The 17,347-nt window shown below is 45.2% G+C and overlaps 1 protein-coding gene across 1 annotated transcript in view; it reads right to left on the reverse strand.

The window, feature by feature from the left end:
• The window catches only part of L3MBTL2 (l(3)mbt-like 2 (Drosophila)), a 29,399-nt gene extending 14,507 nt beyond the window's left edge, over positions 1 to 14,892 (reverse strand). Inside the window, exons 1-3 of the mRNA XM_006890089.1 lie at positions 14,813 to 14,892; positions 12,048 to 12,285; positions 4,148 to 4,281 (exon numbers count right to left, since the gene is read on the reverse strand). Of these exons, the coding sequence (XP_006890151.1) occupies positions 4,148 to 4,281; positions 12,048 to 12,285; positions 14,813 to 14,836 (396 nt within the window). The 5' untranslated portion in view covers positions 14,837 to 14,892. The remainder of the gene's footprint in view (positions 1 to 4,147; positions 4,282 to 12,047; positions 12,286 to 14,812) is intronic.
• Positions 14,893 to 17,347: the final 2,455 nt, after the last annotated feature.

Below are 17,347 nucleotides of genomic sequence, written 5' to 3' on the forward strand. Positions count from 1 at the left end.
ACGTCAAGTATGACTTAGTGACCCTATGAACATCAGACCTGAAGCCTGCCCTCTCCTGCACCATATCCTCACCATCTCTGCCAAGTGAGCCCACTGCTGCAGTCACTGTGTCAATCCACCTCGCTGAGGGTCTTCCTTTCACTAAACTAGGGTAATGAAAACAACAATGCTTGTCACAGAGGGTGGGTCCTGTGTGGGCCACAGAGTGTCCGGGTACTAATCAGTGGAGAAGGATGGCGTGAGTGGAGCCGCAGAGCAGAAGGGCCACCTCGCATCTCCGCTTTCTCTCTTACTCTGGAGTTCTCGGGGTTACTTCACTCACATTTATTTAGCCAGTGTGCCAATAAATCTGTGAACTCTTTGAACTGGCAAGCAACACCTGGTAGAGGAATGTTCTGGAAAGATGGTCAATGGCCTGTACTAGACCTTCCAACAGATTTGCTCCCCGAGCACAGGGCTACTCCTTCAGTGTGTACCTTGTCACTTAAGCAGTGATCAGAAAGGCCAATCAACTACTTAAGAGAATGCTGGTGAGTGACATCGACCAAGTCAGTTCTGACGCACAAGTGACCCCCCGAGACAAGGCAGAACTAAGTGGCCTCTCGGGGTTTCTGGACTGTAACCTTCACAGAGGAAGATCACCAGCTCTTTGTCCTGGGAGCTGATCTGTGGGTGTGAATCTCTTGGTTAGCACCTGAGTGCATAACTGCTGCATCACCAGATCTGCTGCTGCATGCCACTGAGCGCCTTCTGACTCATGTGACCCCCTGCGACACAGAAGAACTGCCCACAAGATGTCCTGGCTTGTAATCAGTTCCAGGAGCAGACCACTGGGTCTTTTCTCCCACAGAGCCACTGGCAGGGTCCAACACCAGTGACAGCAGGGGTCCTCCATCAGACTGTCCTATTACTATTGCTGTCTGGTTGGAACCAAGTCCTAGCTGACCCTCCGAGGTTGTGAATCTAACAGGAGAGCTACCGATCGTTTGCCTCAGAGCTGCTGATGGATTCAGGCTGTCAGACAGATTCAGCCTTTGAGGACTTTGCCACCAGAACACCCCTCCCCCCCCGCCAGACAAAACTGGGGTCTCATCCTGAGTTCAGCAGCACTTTTAGTTGTGTATCTGGGTGCAAGTGACCAATTCTTGAGTACTTACAATGGAAATCTTTTTAAAGCCACCTATTTTGGGGATTCAGATAGAAGAGGGAAGGAGTACAGTCACTATTCCAAAAAAACCTGGCCAGCACAGAAGTATTTCATGAAACAACTTATGTTAAAGAGACACTGGTGATGGAGAAGGAAGTCCAAGCTGCTCTGAAGGAATTGGTGAAAAACAAGGCCCCAGGAATGGACAGAATACCAGTTGACATATTTCAACAGATACAGCCCCGGACACACTCACCAGGTTGTGCCAAAAAAACCTGGCCAAGACTAGAAGAGATTTGCATTTATTCCCATTCCAAAAAAAGGGGATCCAACAGAGTGCGGAAATTATCAAACGATATCACTAATATCACACACAAGCAAAATTCTACTGAAGATTATCCAAAAGTAACTGGAACAGTACACCGACAGAGAACTACCAAAAATAAAAGCTGTGTTTAGAAGAGGCTGTGGCACTAGGGACATCACTGCCAATGTCACATGGATCTTGGATGAAAGCAGAGAGTACCAGAGAAATATCTATCTGTGCTTCACTGACTGTAAAAGCATTTGACTGTGTGGATCACAACAAATTGTGGCCAACTTTGAAAAGAATGGGAATCCCCAAACATTTGATTGTACTCATGCAAAATCTGTACTTGGACCAAGAGGCAGTCATCAGAACAGAGCAAGGAAACACTGCATAGTTCAAAATCAGAAAAGTGTTAGGGATGTGTCCTGTCTCCATACTTTTCCAATCTGTATACAGAACAGATCATTTGAGAGGCTGGACTATATGAGGAGGAATGTGGCATCAGGATTGATGGAAGACTCATCCACAACCTGCACTATGCAGATATAACCTTACTTGAAACTGAGGAGGGCCTGAAGCATAGGGTCAAGGACTGTAGTCTACAATATGGATTAAGCTCAACATCAAGAAAATGAAGATTTTCACCACTCGGCCAATTGGCAGCATCACAATAGAAGAAGAAGAAATTGAAGTTGTTAACAATTCCATAATCAACACTCTTGGAACCAGCAGCCAGGAAATGAAAAGACAAATTGCATTAGGAAAATCTGCTGTCAGGGACCTCTCCAGAATGCTGAAGAGTAAGGATGTCAATCTATAGAGACTAAGGTGCACCTGATCCTGGCCATGGTCTTTGCTATGCAAAGCAAGGATGACAGAAGAATTGTTGCCTTTGAGTTCTGGTGCTGGAGAAGAGTCCTGAACATACCATGGACTGCCAAAATAACTAACAAGTCTATCCAGAATAGGATAAACTGCTCCTTGGAAGCAAGGATTTTGAGACTCTGTCTCACATACTCTGGGCACAAAGCCAGGAGGGACAAGTATCTGGAGAAGGATATCATCCTTGGAAGGATCAAAGGGTAGCACAGGAGAGAAAGACCCTCAAAGAGATGGAATGACACAATAACTGTGATTATAAGGATGGGTGTGTCATAGACAGTGAGACTGGCTCAGGATAGAGCAGGGTTCAGAGCTAGTGTGCACAGGATTGCAGTCGACTCGATGGCACATAACAACATTATGGGGATCATCTGATGAACTGAATGTGAACAGACCTTAAAGAATCCTAGGCAAGAACCCTAAAATGTAGCTACTAATATGATCATGTGTTTTGTTTTGTGTGTTTTTTTAAGGATCCTGGTGGTGGACTGCTTTAAGTGCTGGGCTGCCAACTCCCAGTTAGGGCTGCGGCTGGCAGGAGGAAGGATGACGCACTCTGCTCCTACTGAGATTTCTGGAAGCCTGATGGGTGACGCTGTGAGTTGGAAGTGACTCGGCCGCAGCGGGACCATTATGAGTTCTCAGAGCACACTGTAGACTACTATGCTTTTGTCTTGATAAAAACCTGCTAAATAAGAACAAATCCATCTCACAAAAGTTTTCTCACAAGCAAGATAAAGTGTGTGAGGCACTGAAGAGCAGACCTGGCACACAACCATTTCCTAAAAATGTCAGATCCGACAGTCCTCAGGCTGTATGACACATCTTAGAAGCCCTCCTGGTTCAGTGGCTGAAGAAACTGGCTGCTAATCAAAGGTCAGTGGTTCAAATCTGCCAGTCATTCCGGGGGAGAAAGACAAAGCAGTTGCCTCCATAAAGATCTGAAGGCTGGGAAACGCTGTGGGGTAGTTCTGCTGTGTCCTACAGGGCCACAGCATGTTCCAATCAACTCAGTGGCAATCGGTTTGGTTTGTTATGCTAACTCTTTAAACAACTTATACCCAGGCCAACTAAATTAGAATCTCTATTTAGGACCCAAACATCAATGTTTTTAACTCTTTGCAGGTGATTTTACTAGGAGGCCACATGTACGAAGGAGCAATTCAGGTTGTCACTATGGTGACCATGAAATGATCCAGGCCTGGGGGTCACCTGTGGCTGCAGTCTGTCCTGCTCTCTGCCCACTGAGCCACCCTGAGAAAGTTGTTCTACCTTTGTGCCCTCCAGTGCCCTTATCAATAAACATGTGGGTTAGAAAGTGGCAAGTGGTACATTACATCTATTTCTAAAACCATGAGAGAGAGACAAAAAACCAAACCTGCATCTCCTATGCGTGTCAATAATCACTTTATTAAAGATTAACAAGAATTTCTAGGTGGCTGTCTATTACACAGAACCAGAGACAAGCCGGCTTCCTAAATCACCTAGGCCACAGAACTTCATGTCTGTTACCTGCTTTCTAGCACTAATTACTGAAGTGTGCAGGAAAGACTAAGACCATGAGACTCCTGAGGGAAGCCATCAGCCTGGGGAGGCTAGGAGTGAGGGCATCAGATGGAGAGCAGGCCCTGGAATCTGTATTTAGACAGGCCCATAAGTGGATTCCTCTGTCTAATAAAGTGTGAGAGTCTAAGATCCACCAGGAAACTCCAACTTCAGAAGGCCACATGCAGGCCTTCAGTTCTTGGTTCTCTGCCTTCTTATCTAAACTTGACCTCCAAGCCCACCCCGGAGTGGCCACTCCTCACCTGTAATCGGGCTAAGATGCTAGCTTTCTTCGAGTTGGAGGAGTAGCTCCGGGAGCAGGAAACACTGCAGAAGCGCTTGGTCTTGGAGAAAAAGGCTTCTCTGGTACCCACAATACCACACATCTCGCAGACGGCTGGAAGAGAGCTCGGTACATGACTCATCCAATACAGTTACTTTAAATCATGCAAAACAATGGGTCTTTCAAACATTTAATTAACCAGGTGAGCCCAATTCCTACTGCAGAGACAGTGGTTCTGGTGTGCACATATGAACTATTTTGTCTAAGATAATCTTCTTAAGGGGACCTCTCAAAAGTGCTAAAGAGCATTGATATCAGTTTAGAGACTAACATGCACCTGATCTAAGCCATGGTTTGTTTTTTTTAAAAAAAAAATTATGATTCAGTGTTAATTATTCCATCCCTGCTTACTCCTATGGTAATTTTAATCACTTTCTATGCATCTCAAAGATGGACAATGAGTAAGGATGACAGAAGTATCATCAATGCCTTTGAACTGTCGTGTTGGAGTCCTAACTATCTCAAAGAATGACACAAGAACAAGTCTGTCTGGGACTGGGGACAGTACTGGGAAAAGGACATTGTGCTGGGAAAGGTGGTTGGTCAGAGAAAATGAGTAAGACCCCCCCAACAAGATAAGGCTGACACACTGACTATAAAAAGGGGCTTGAGCTTATCAGAGATGCTTATTAGATAAGCTGAGGGTGACACAGGACAGGGCAGAGTTCAGATCTGCTGTTTAGAGGAGTCACTGTGAATAGCAGTCAACTTGAAGATGGGAAAGTCACGAGAGAGGAAAATGTGAAGAAAAAAACAAGAGTCCAAGGGTATTTAAGACCAGTGTTTTCAACAGGGGAGATTTAGACAATGCTCAAGCCAGAGATCCTAATTACTTGGTCTGAGGTGGGAGCTGGATCCTGTATTTTGTGAAAAGCTCAGGTGATTATGATATGCAACCGAGAGAGATCTCCTAGACTAGATGGTTTTCAACCAGCCCTGAAGTCCTAAGAGTCAAAGAAAAGATTCGAAGACAGAAGAGGACAGGAGAGCAAGGAAAAGAGAAATGAAATTCAACTGGCAGAGAGTACTAGTTTACTCTTCTGAGGATTCTGGGAACCAGGAATGGGAGTGTCGTCACAAACCACCTCACCTGCCCCTTTTCACGGGCAGCCCCTCCACCACTCAACTCGGGCACAAGCCTCCCAACTGGCTTCCAGATGATCCAAGGGGATTCTCCTTGGCACCTTCCACTCTTATCTCACCTCAACCCTCTTACCAGAAGTCATTTTAGTTTGTATCTCCCTTCGCAGTCACCTTTTTCAATCCACACTGTCTTTGGAATGCCACTGGAAGCTGTGCCACTTCTAACCCACAAGCTATTTCTGATCTCTTCTCCAGACACTTCTGGTGTCTTATCTTCTCAACGTCCAGACCTAGAACTCCACGAGCCATTCTCGCAAATTCCACCATCTGTCTGTCAATCCGGGGTGGCCTATGTGTTGCTGTGATGCTGGAAGCTATGCCACCGGTATTTCAAATACTGGCTGTGGTTTCCCCAGCATAGTGACAGCAGGGCCACAGCTGAGATCAGAGTCCAGACAGGACTGAGCACCCTCTGCAAATCTGCAAACAGAGAATCCTGCCCAGCCCCCCAGAGGAGATACTGGATGCCCTCTGCAAGCAGAGATTTCCACCCAGCCTCCCACCCGAGGGGACGAGGGGACGCTGTGTCTGAGCTTTGTTCTTGGTTTAAAGATTAAGCTTACCATTGTTATGTTGGCAACACTTAAGTAAAAGGAAAATATAGTCTCCAGAGATTGAACTTTTTTAGGATGATTGGCTGAAACGAAATAAAAACCGTAAGACTAAGAAAGGGGCCTTTTTCACAGTGCTATGCTGTGAGAGGACCTCTGCCTTGGCCTTTCCCCCTTTTCAGAACTCATTTCCTCGTGTCCCTGCTTTCGTTCTGTGTCTGGTTTGCAATAACTGGCAGCCTCACTCATAGGTTTTAGTGGAGCCTGGAGACTAAGCCAGACAGAAAAGGAGGACTGTCCATCCACTTCTGAAATAACCAGCCCTTGAAAAGCCTAAGGAATAGCAGCAGGACTCTGTCTGATAAAGCCCTGGAAGATGAACTCCTCAGATAGGAGGGCATTCAAACCACAAGTGGTGGTGGTAGGTGCCATCAAGTCAACGACCACTCACTGCAACACTGTGAGCAACAGTTTGGAACTTTACCCTATCCTGTGCCACCCTCACCATTTCTGACACACTCAAGCCCAGTGTCAAAGTCCCCATGTCAATCCATATTGTTGAGGGTCTTCTTCTCTTTCTCTGACCCGCCACCTTCCCCAGCAAGATGCTTTTTCCAAGAAGGGGTCTCTTCTGAGAACATGCTCTAAGCATTGAGACAAAGCTTTACCATTCTTGCCTCTAAGGAGGAGCACCTGGAAGCACTTCCTCCAAGACAGATTTATTTGCTCTTTTGACAATTCATGGGCTAGTCAGTACTATTCTCCAACACCACAAATCAAAGGCAGTAATTCTTTTGTCATTCTTAGTCACTGTCCAACTGTCAGACTTACAGGAAGCAACTGTAAATACCATGGCTTGGATCAGGTACATCTTAGTCTTCACGTCTGCCTTTAAATTTATATCACTGCCCTTTAGCACATTGAAAAGGTTCCTGATAGCAGATTATTCCCAGCATAACACGTCTTTTTAACATGATTGCTGTTACCATAGGTTTGAGTGTAGAGTCAAGTAAAAGGAAATCACTGACAACTTCAATCTTTTCTCCATTTATCATGAGAAGCACAATCACCCTTAATAACATGGATGGAGTAAAGCTTTCACCCAATCAAGGTCCTTCATTTGCTGATGTGGCAAGACTCAAAAATAGGAGAAACAAGAACCAGCATCCATTAATAAATGGCACATAAAAAGTATGAAGTATAGGGAGCTCTGGTGGCCTAGTGGCAAGAAGCTGCACTGCAATCCCTGAAGTACACGGTTCGAATCCACCAGAAGCTCTGCTGGAGAAAGGAGGAGCAATCTCCTCTTGTACCAGTCAGATATGATTTGATGGTACACACACACAAAACAATAATAAAATAAAAAGTATGAAGTATGAATCTAGAAAAACTAAGAGGTGTAAAAAATGAAATGGAATGCAACATTGGGGAGAATGAACAATAGGCATCAAAATTAACTTACATGAAAACAATATCCAGAAACCAGTCAGGAAACAGAAATACACAAATAATCAACAAGTAAGATTAAAATTAGGGATCTGGAGGTTGTTGGTGTTATGTGCCATTGAGTCACCTGCTACTCATTGTGATCATATATGTATAGCAGCTCTGAAGCCTGCCCTGTCCCAAGCCAGTCTCACTGACTCCAACACAACTACTCTCACTGCCCCAGTTACAATAGCAATCCATCTCATCCAGGGCCACCTTCTCCTGCGCTGTCCCTCCACCCTTCCAAGTATGATGTCCTTCTCCAAGGACCAGCCCTTCCTGGCAACATGCCCAAAGTATGTGAGACAGAGCTTCAAAATCCTAGCCTCCAAGGAGAAACTTGGTTTCACCCTCTCTAAGACACAAGGCAAGCCTATTTGTTTTCTTGGTGGTTCATGGTATGTTCAGGACTCTTCTCCAGCACCACAACTCAAAGGCATCAATTCTTCTTCTGTCATCCTTACTCATCGTCCAGCTCTCTGATGTATAGCAAGTAACTGAGAAGACCATGGCCTAGATCAAGCACACCTTAGTCTCTATACCGACATCACTGCTTCTTAGTACTTGAGAGAGATCGCATCCAGCAGATTTTCTCAATGCAATTAATCTTTTTTTTTAGAATTTAAAAGTTTAATTTGAAGTTAAAAATACAAATAGATGTCTATTTGTTTAATGCTGTACAAAAAAGTATGAATAGAACAAAAAGTGAATTAAACATTATCATATGTATTTATAGCACTATCTAGTTACTCATAATTAGCCCATCAAGCAGACCCATTGGTGGATTCAAATTGGCAGAGAGGCACAACTTTTGGCTTAGAAGTGCAACTCCCTACAGACTATACCACCAGAGTTTCCAAAGGCTCCAAGAACTGAATAAACACTGAAGTGTTTTAGCAAACAGGTGCAAACCTAGACACATTTATGTGCCTACGTCAAAAAATGTGGAAGACAGTTAAGTGTCCAATCAACTCAAAGACGTCCAATATTTGAGGCCATTACCAAAAAAAAACAACCAAAAACCCATGGTAATCCAACAGAATTTAGAAATGATCAATACATGCAAGTAAAATAACATGCAAAGTAAAATCTTGCTGAAGATTATTAAAATACAGCAGAGAAGGAACTAATGAGGGATATCACTATTGATGGACCTTGGCTGAAAGCAGAAAATACCAAAAAGATGTTAACTTGCATATTTAGACTTTTTAAATTTTTTTAAATTGGTATTTTAACAAAAGTTTACACAAAACTTGGATTCTATTCATTCACTGTTGTATATTTTCCTCCCTACCTTCCCAAGTTCCATTTTCTCTTTAAAAAGATTCATTGTTACACAATTTCCTCCCTCTCTCTAGCTCCACCTCCCCACCCCCCACCTCTTCTACTTTGCTATGCACCTCTTATTCTGGACTGTTGTCATGCAAATAATACCTAATCATATATTTCTTTTAGACAGTTCTTTCCCTCATCTATTTAAATGTAGTGTTCATTATTTATACCCTTTTCTTAGTCTCTCCCCAAGCCCCAAGTCAGTTCTATTTTATAACAGTGGCACTAGGCAGTATTTGTCCTTCTGTGGGTGTGTTATTTCACTCAGCATAATGTTCTCCAGGGTCACCCATTTTGTGTACTATTTTATGACTTCCTTGTTTTTCAGTGCTGCATAGTATTCCACTGTGTGAATATATCACTGCTTCCCTATTCATTCATTTGTTGATGGGCATTTGGGTTGCTAATAAACATGGGTGTGCAATATTATAGACTTTTTATTGACTATGCCAAAGGATTTTTTGTTGCTTGGATCATAATAAATTTTTTTCATAAGAAGAATGGAAATTCCAAAAATTATGCTCATGCTGAACCTATACATGAACCAAGAAGCATTCATTCATGAAAGGCATATGTCAGGATTGTATTCTTTCACTACATTGACTAATCTGCATGCTAAACAATTTGAGGTGCTGGACTATATGAAGAAGAATGTGGTACCAGGATTGGAGGAAAACTAATCAACAATTTATATTATGCAGATAATACAAGCTTGCTTGCTGAAAGTGAAGAGGATTTAAGTACTTACTGAAGATCAAAGACTACAGCCTTCAGTTTATGTGTTGTAGTGTACCTGGTGCTAAAATAGCCAGAAAGCTCTGGCGGCCTGGTGGCAAGAAGCTGCACTGCAATCCCAGAGGTGCATGGTTTGAATCCATCAGATGCTCTCCTGAGAAGGAGGGGTAAACTCCTCCTGTACCAGTCAGATCTGATTTGATGGTGTATACACACACACACACACACACACACACACACACACACGCTTTCCTAAGCCACCGTCTTTGGCCTTGTCACCTGGCCAGGTGGGAACATGCAAATAAAAGGATACATCCTGAGGCTCCACTCTACCAGAAGGCAAGACCCAAACTGCCACCCTCTGTTTCCCTGAGTCTGTACACTGGTGCTCCTATAAAGAAGTCTGACTTTGCGATGTTTGCAGTTGCCTGGGAGAATGCTTCTACCCAGATCCAGCTGCCTCAATTGTGTCTGCCTGTACCATCAACTACCAAATAAGAAGTAAAGAATGCAGTATGCGGCGAGCTCTGGTGGCCTAGTGGCAGGAAACTGCACTGCAATCCCAGAGGTGCATGGTTCAAATCCACCAGATGCTCTGCTGAAGAAGGAGGAACAATCGCCTCCTGTACCAGTCAGATCCAATTTGATGGTACACACATAAAAAAAGGATAAATAAATAAATAAAAATTAAAAAAAAAGAATGCAGTATGCACTTTGAACTCAGACTCCTGCCCCCCTCAGACTGCAGACTACAGGAGCCGAAGCAGCAACGGCAGAGCACCAGGGACCCAAGGTGAGAGCACTGACCTCACGACTGCTGTCCCATGGAATCAAAGCTAGGAACTTTTGTTCAAGCTTGCTGGAGGACTAGGGTGTTGATGCCTTAACTGGCAGGACTAAGAAGCCATGGTCTTTCCATTCACTTGCTACGCATATGACAATGAGACTATGAGTAAGTATAACAGAAGAATTGAAGCCTTTAAGCTATGATGTTAGAGAGAATACTCTAACTGCCAAAAGTACAGATATTTCTTGGAGAAAGTACACCCACAGTGCTCCCTGGAGGCAAAGATGACAATGCTTCATTTCATATACTTTGGACGTGTTGTTAGGAAAGGCAATTCCTTGGAAAAGACCATTCATCAGATGGATTGACACAGTGACTGCTGCAATGGACTTGAGGGTGTCAGATATTGTGGGATTGGGACAGAACAGGACAGAATTCAATCTGTTGTCCATACAATGAACAACATAGTATGAGTCATACTCGACTTGATGGCACCTAACAACACAACAATAATGCTTTGTAATACTGGCCTAAAGAGTACCCTGTGAACATAATTTAGAAGCTGTCCTGACTGAGACATTGTCTCCTGTTGTCAGCCTGAATGGTAGGTAACCTATTAACTTTCCTAATAAATTCCATAATCATGTTTCGGTGAAGTGTGAGTACTGTGATAGATTTCAGACCCAGGAGGACAACAGGACTGGTACTGGAATTAGTAGAACTAGGTGTGGGAGCACAGGGGACACACCTGATATCATGGGAATTAGTTTTGTATTGTAGATGCTATTGATGGGGTAGTTCCCCATTATGGAAATAGCAGATGTCAGATATGGTCATCCTCATGCTACCCTTAATGTTTGGATTAAGTATCAATCATGACTCAATATCCTACTTAATGGAAGAAAAAACCTTAAGTTGTCAATGATTTAATTGTACCAGGATCCAAAATCAACTACTATGGAAGCCACAGTTTTTTTTAACAAAAGTCAAATGATGTCCTGCATTGAGCAAAGCTGCTGTTAAGGCCCTCTTTAAACTGTCTTGGAGGAAGTACAACCAGAGTGCTCCTTAGAAGCAAGGGGAATGAAACGTCATCTCATGTACTTTGGGCGTGTTGTCAGGAGGCGCCAGTCCCTGGAAAAGGACATCAGGCTTGGATCATCAAAGAAAGAAGGACCCTCAACGAGATGGATTGACACAGTGACCTTGACAATGGGTGAGGCACAGGAGAAACTGTGAGGATGGCGCTGGATGGGGCAAGGTTTCAATCTGTTGTTGTAGGGAGGGCTGTTATGAGTAGGAGTCAATCCAATGGCACCAAACAACAATATTATTCATACAAATTAATGCCAAAGCAACACCATGTTAATAAATGGCACCTAATATGCGCTGAGCAAATATCAGTTGAATGAAACGATAAATGAAGCCACATTCTGAAATCAGACTGCAGCAGAAGATTGCACCTTACGTTAACTCAGAGGGCTCTGTCTCTCTCAGAGCTCCTTGTTACTGTGCACCATCAAATCGGAATGGACCCTTAGCTGACCCTCCAGAGGTTCTCCAAGGCTGCTAATCACCTAGGAGGAGACTGCCCATCTCTCTCACGTGGAGCAGCTGGTGGATTCAAATTGCATCCCTTCGAGATTACACCGTAGCGTACCACTAGGCCACTACAGCTCCCTTAGACATCAAATCAAATAGCCCCCTGGCCCAAAACCCCCAATTCTTCCAAAACAGGAGCTCCTAAGTCCTCCCCATCTTCAGGACACATTCTGAACACACACCTGGTTCAGAACCACTGCCATCCACAGAGCGGGGAGTCGTAGGGTTGAGTAAATGTACAGGGGAGGTTGGCAGCTCCCCAGCTTCCCGATCTTCATTTTCTGCTTCACTGGACTCCTCCAGGTAAGAGCTGCTCTCACTGCCCACACTACTGTTGTAAGCTCGGAAACTGTCATAGCCACCGAAGAGCTCCAACTCATCTTCCTCTTCTTCCTCCATAGGTTCTGAAGATGGAGTCTCCTGGTAGAAGGATGAACAAAGCAGGCAGGGGAATGAATCACAGCTAGCTTAGTGTGTGAAGAGGAAAGGCTGCTGCGAGTCTGTTCTTAGGCCCCATCCTAGTCCCTTGTCAAATAAGACACTTCTGGAATCCCTTTTGCACACCATCTATGAGATGGACTGACTCAGTGACTAGGGTAATGGGGGTATGTGTGTTAAAGACAATAATTTAGCTCAGGATAGAGCAGGGTTCAGAGCTGCCGTACACAGGGTCACTATGAGTTTCAAGAGACTCAACAGCACATAACAACAGGCCCATTAGTCTTCTTTGTACCATATTTCTCCATTACTCAACAGAACTTCATAAAACTGCAAAACATCAAGCCCACTGCTGCTGAGCTGATTCCCAGTTACTCTATAGGCCTGAATTGATTTGCTATATTGGATTTGCAAAGCTGTAACCTACAGAAGCAATCTGCCACCTCTTCCTCCCTTGTGGAGTGGCTGGTGGGTTCAAACTGCTGAGCTCCTGTGCTTAGCCTTTGTACCGCAAGGCTCCTATGAAGAGGGTACAAAGTAGATGAAGAGCCTGCAGCAGTTTTACAAATGATAACATTTTAACGTGGTTCAAATAGAAAACAATCCTGTGAAAATACCCTCTGGAAGATACCTCGTGAAGAAGGTATAGCTTACAAATTCATTCTTCTCCATTAGTTTATGCACACCAACAGAATCTCAACTCCAAGTTTAACTCAGAGGACAGCAATTCATCTGGGATCTAGACGACACCAGGGATTGTCTGGCAAATGACACACAGAAAGCCATAGAACAGTGGTAGGTACCAAAGTTCTAGAGCTAGCTGGCTCTGGTCCTAACTAGCCATGAGTCCTTGGGAAAATCGCCTGATCTCTCTGGGTCTCAGTTTTCTTAACTAACTGACTCATGGGAGTAACTGAGATGTAACTTAGATACTTCAGACTGAGCTACCTATGATCCAGGTGAAAAGATCCAACAAAGTGAACCATTTGGGCTCAATACTATCTCCCTGCTTACTAAATGAGTTCTGGTGGCACAGTGGCTAACGGCTTTGCTGCTAACCAAAAGGTCAGTAGTTCAAGCCTACCAGCAGCTTGGGGAGTAGGGGAATGGCCCTGGCCTAGCTATCTGTTCTCTCCTTCTGTGGGGTTAACTGCCTCTAAAAACCCACTGGATGGTCAGGGATGGGTTGGTTCCAACTCAGTCGAACACCATATGAACAATGGGGCAGTTCTAGCTTGTAATACATGAGGTGGCTCTGAGTAGGGAACTATCTGATAAAACACATTAGACCTGCCGCAAGTCAATCTCACTGCTGGAATTTCAAGATCTGTGAATGAGGATAACAGAGCCCATTTTGCAGGACTTGAGGGAGATGAGTGAGTGACTCATAGAGGTAGAGCACTCAGAAAACCGATGTGCACAAATCCAATAAACACTGGCAATCATCACTAGTGGCTCTGTCCAAAAACAAACAAAACACACACACAAACACAAAAACCCAACCTTTTTTTTACATTTTTAATTTTTTTTTTTCCCCTGGCTCTGACCGGTATGAGACTGTCCCTTCCTCTCCAGCAGAGCATCTGGTGGATTCGAACCGCGCACCTCTGGGATTGCAGTGCAGCTTCTTGCCACCAGAGCGCCCTAAAAAAGCTATTTCTTAACACAGTTCATTTTAAAGAGTAATGTATCGGGTTTTGAGAAAAACAGGCTCTCGAATCAGAACTGCTTCGAAGTGGTTTCGGGTCCTCCTACTCCTTAATGATGATTTCACACAAGCCACTTGTTGAACCTTGCGCTCCAAGATTCTCCATCAGTGCAGACAGAACAAGCCTTCTTTGGAAAGAAGGAAGCGCTGCCTATGCGCAGACATTCTTCCCCTGCACCCTGACCCTGTAGACTTTGTGCGCTTTTCTACCTTCTCTCCGCAGCGGCTGGGAGGGTAAATGGGGGAGAAAAGGGGATTGCGAGGGTCGGCGATGACAGGTGGGAGGGTTCCAGGTTGCAGGAGCGGGGGAGGCAGAGTGTAGGAGCAGGACAGACGTCTGCCCAGGTCCCGCACCTTCCAGCGGAGAGCCCTGGCGGGAGCGGCACCCAGGCCCTAAGCCGCGGCTTCCGCCGCGAGAAGGAACCATAACAATCGCTCTGCGTCCGAGGGGCGCGAGCGCACGTGACCACGCACCAGGACGCGCTCTCCACCCTCCACGTCACACCGGGCCTCGAGACCCCCAAACACGACGACCGCCCCCACACGAGACGGCAGGACAAGGCCTCGGCCCAGTCCGTCCTCCCAGGCGAGTCGCCCGACATGCAGCCCCGCCGCGGAGGGAGCACACGGCCAGACCCTGGCCGCTCATGGCCCTGGCTTTGCCCCGCTACCTCAGTTTACCGATCCTCCCTCCTTCCACCCCTCCGGGCGTGGCTAAAAAAGCCGAAAAAGAAGGGTTTCCCAACGCGAGGTGCTTCGGGGGTTCCCGTGCTCCTTCGCGCCCCGCGCTCCCGCGCTCACCTCGACGCCGCGGGGCTTCTCCATGAGACCCTAACACAGTTTCTTCAACCGTCACCCGCTGTAAGAGGCCATGTTGGCCTCGCCGCTCTCCTCGCGCTAGCTCATTGGCCGACTCCCCGAGCAGCGGGCCAATCACGCGTCAGGAAGCGGAAAAGCCGCCGGGGGAGGGCGCCCGCGGGCGGTTGTGGGAGTGCGAGTTCGCCGGCGGGCGGTTGCCGTGGTGACGTGAAAACTGCCCGCTCCCGGCGCACAGTCTGGTTTAAAATCCGAAAAGGTGAACGTCCGCGTTGCATTCTTTCTCCATACCTATTCAGTCTGTCAACGATTTCGTTTTACTTGCATCCAGAATCAATACCCTTGGCACCAGCGGTCAGGAGATGAGGAGGGACGTGATGCTGGGAAGGGTGGAGGGACGGCGAAGGAGAGGAAGACCCTCAAACCAGGTGGATGGACGCGATGACTGCCTCAGGGGCTCGAGGGTGTCAGGAAGTGTGAGGATGGCTCAGGATCGGACAGAGTTCAGATCTGTTATTCATAGGGTCGCTATGGGGCTGGGTCGTACTCGACACAACACCTAACAATTGCACTGGGAAAGTCTACAGTCAGGGATCTCTCCACTTTATTGAGAAGTAATGATGTCAGTTTGAGGACTAAGGTGCGTCTGATTTAAGCCATGGTCTTTCTGATCACTCTCTGTATCTGAGAGCCGGACGATGAATAAGGATGACAGAAGAAAAATTGATGCCTTTGAGCTGTGGTGTTGGAGAAGAACGCTGAACATCTCATGAACGGCCAAGAAAACAAATAATGTCTTGGAGAGGGTGCAGCCAGAGTGTTCTTTGGAGGCAAAGATGATGAGGCTTCGCCTCACACACTTCGGGCATATTGTTGGGGTGGGGGACTGTTCTTGGAGAGGGACAGATGCTCAGAAAGGCAGAGGGTCGGTGAAGGAAAAGACCACCCTTGACCAGCTGCATTGACACAGTAACTGCCGCCAGAAGTGTGAGGATGGAATAGGATAGTACAAGGTTCAGATCTGTTGTTCATGGGGTTGCTATGGATCGTACTCAACTCGAAGGTACCTAACAACAACAACAACAACAAATCAGAAGACGTGCTGCACTGGGAAATCTGATATCAAAGTCCTCTCTTCGGTGTTTAAATCAAGCCATGGTATTTTCAGTTGCGTCCTTTACATCTGAAAGCTGGACAATGAATAAAGATGATATAAGAAGAAATGAATGCCTTGGAAATTTTGGATAAGAGAGCTGAATAGACTTCCCAAAAAAACCAAACAAGACGGGCTTGGAGAAAGTGCATCCAGGGAGCTCCTTTGAGGCAAAGATTATGACACTTCATCTCACATACTTTCTGTGTGTTGTCAGGAGGGAAGGAGACCCTGGGAAAAACCATCATACTGGTAAAGGAGGAGGTTCTAGGAAGACCCTCAACAAAATGGATTAATACAGTAACTGTATCAATGGGCTCAGAAATTGTGAGAATGATACAGGATAGAGCAAGGTTTGCATATGTAGTTTATACTTTATAGGGGCCCAAAGAGACAGACTGGACTTGAAAGCACATCACAACTACAAGTACAGTAGGCAGTCCTGGTGATGTCATTGTTAAAGTATCGAGCTACTAATTGCAAGGTCAGTAGTTCAAACCCACCTGGTACGCTCTGCAAAGAAAAAGAGTCTGGGAAAGATTTATAATCTTGGAAACCTGATGGATAATTGAACTCTGTGCTTTAGGGATTATGTGAGTCAGTTTTTTGTTTACTTGGACACCATGCCAAGATGATAACCCTATAGAATCACACCTTCTTTTGGGTTTTTTTGATGTGTTTTTTTTTTCCACCCCCATACATTCTTTTGAGTGAGAAGTTTAAGGTGCTCTTGTTATAGTGTAGATTCTGATTCAGTAGCTATTATCTGGGGTTGTTGTTATTGTTATATTCCCTTGAATCACCTGCAACTCACAGTCCCCTGCCAATGTACTGCACCCACTGATTTTTTTTATATAATCTCCAGCAAAATTTTATCACATGTCATGATATCATGATATTGTTCAGTATTTTATAAATTCTATTGGATCATCTCTCCTCCACAACCCCCGTGGGCACAGATCTTCTAGTTGGTCAGCCAGGGAGTTGTTTTCCAAATTTCTTGGCATAGACAAAAGAACATGTCCAAGATTGTATCTATTTGCTAGCATACCTCAGTTGGTATTAAATTCAATCCTGTAGCATTATTTTTTGCCAGTGCCTGAAGTGTAGCCTGGACTTCTTCTTTCATTCAAACTGTTCTCAACCAAGCTGAAATGATTCAGTGTCAACTTAAATTCTTTCTGTTAAGTAACTCTGAGTATTCCTTCCATCTCCTTTTGATACTTTTGATGTCATTCAATATTGGGCCAATGGGCAGCATCAGCATGGATGGTGAAGAGATTGAGATAGTTAGCAGTTTTAGTTTGCTTGGCTTCACAGTCAACACTCTTGGTAGAAGCAGCCAGGAAATCAAGAGACAAGTTGCA

The sequence above is a fragment of the Elephantulus edwardii genome, unplaced genomic scaffold, assembly GCF_000299155.1.
Source record: "Elephantulus edwardii isolate Elephantulus edwardi_28Jun2011 unplaced genomic scaffold, EleEdw1.0 scaffold00086, whole genome shotgun sequence".
Taxonomy (NCBI): domain Eukaryota; kingdom Metazoa; phylum Chordata; class Mammalia; order Macroscelidea; family Macroscelididae; genus Elephantulus; species Elephantulus edwardii.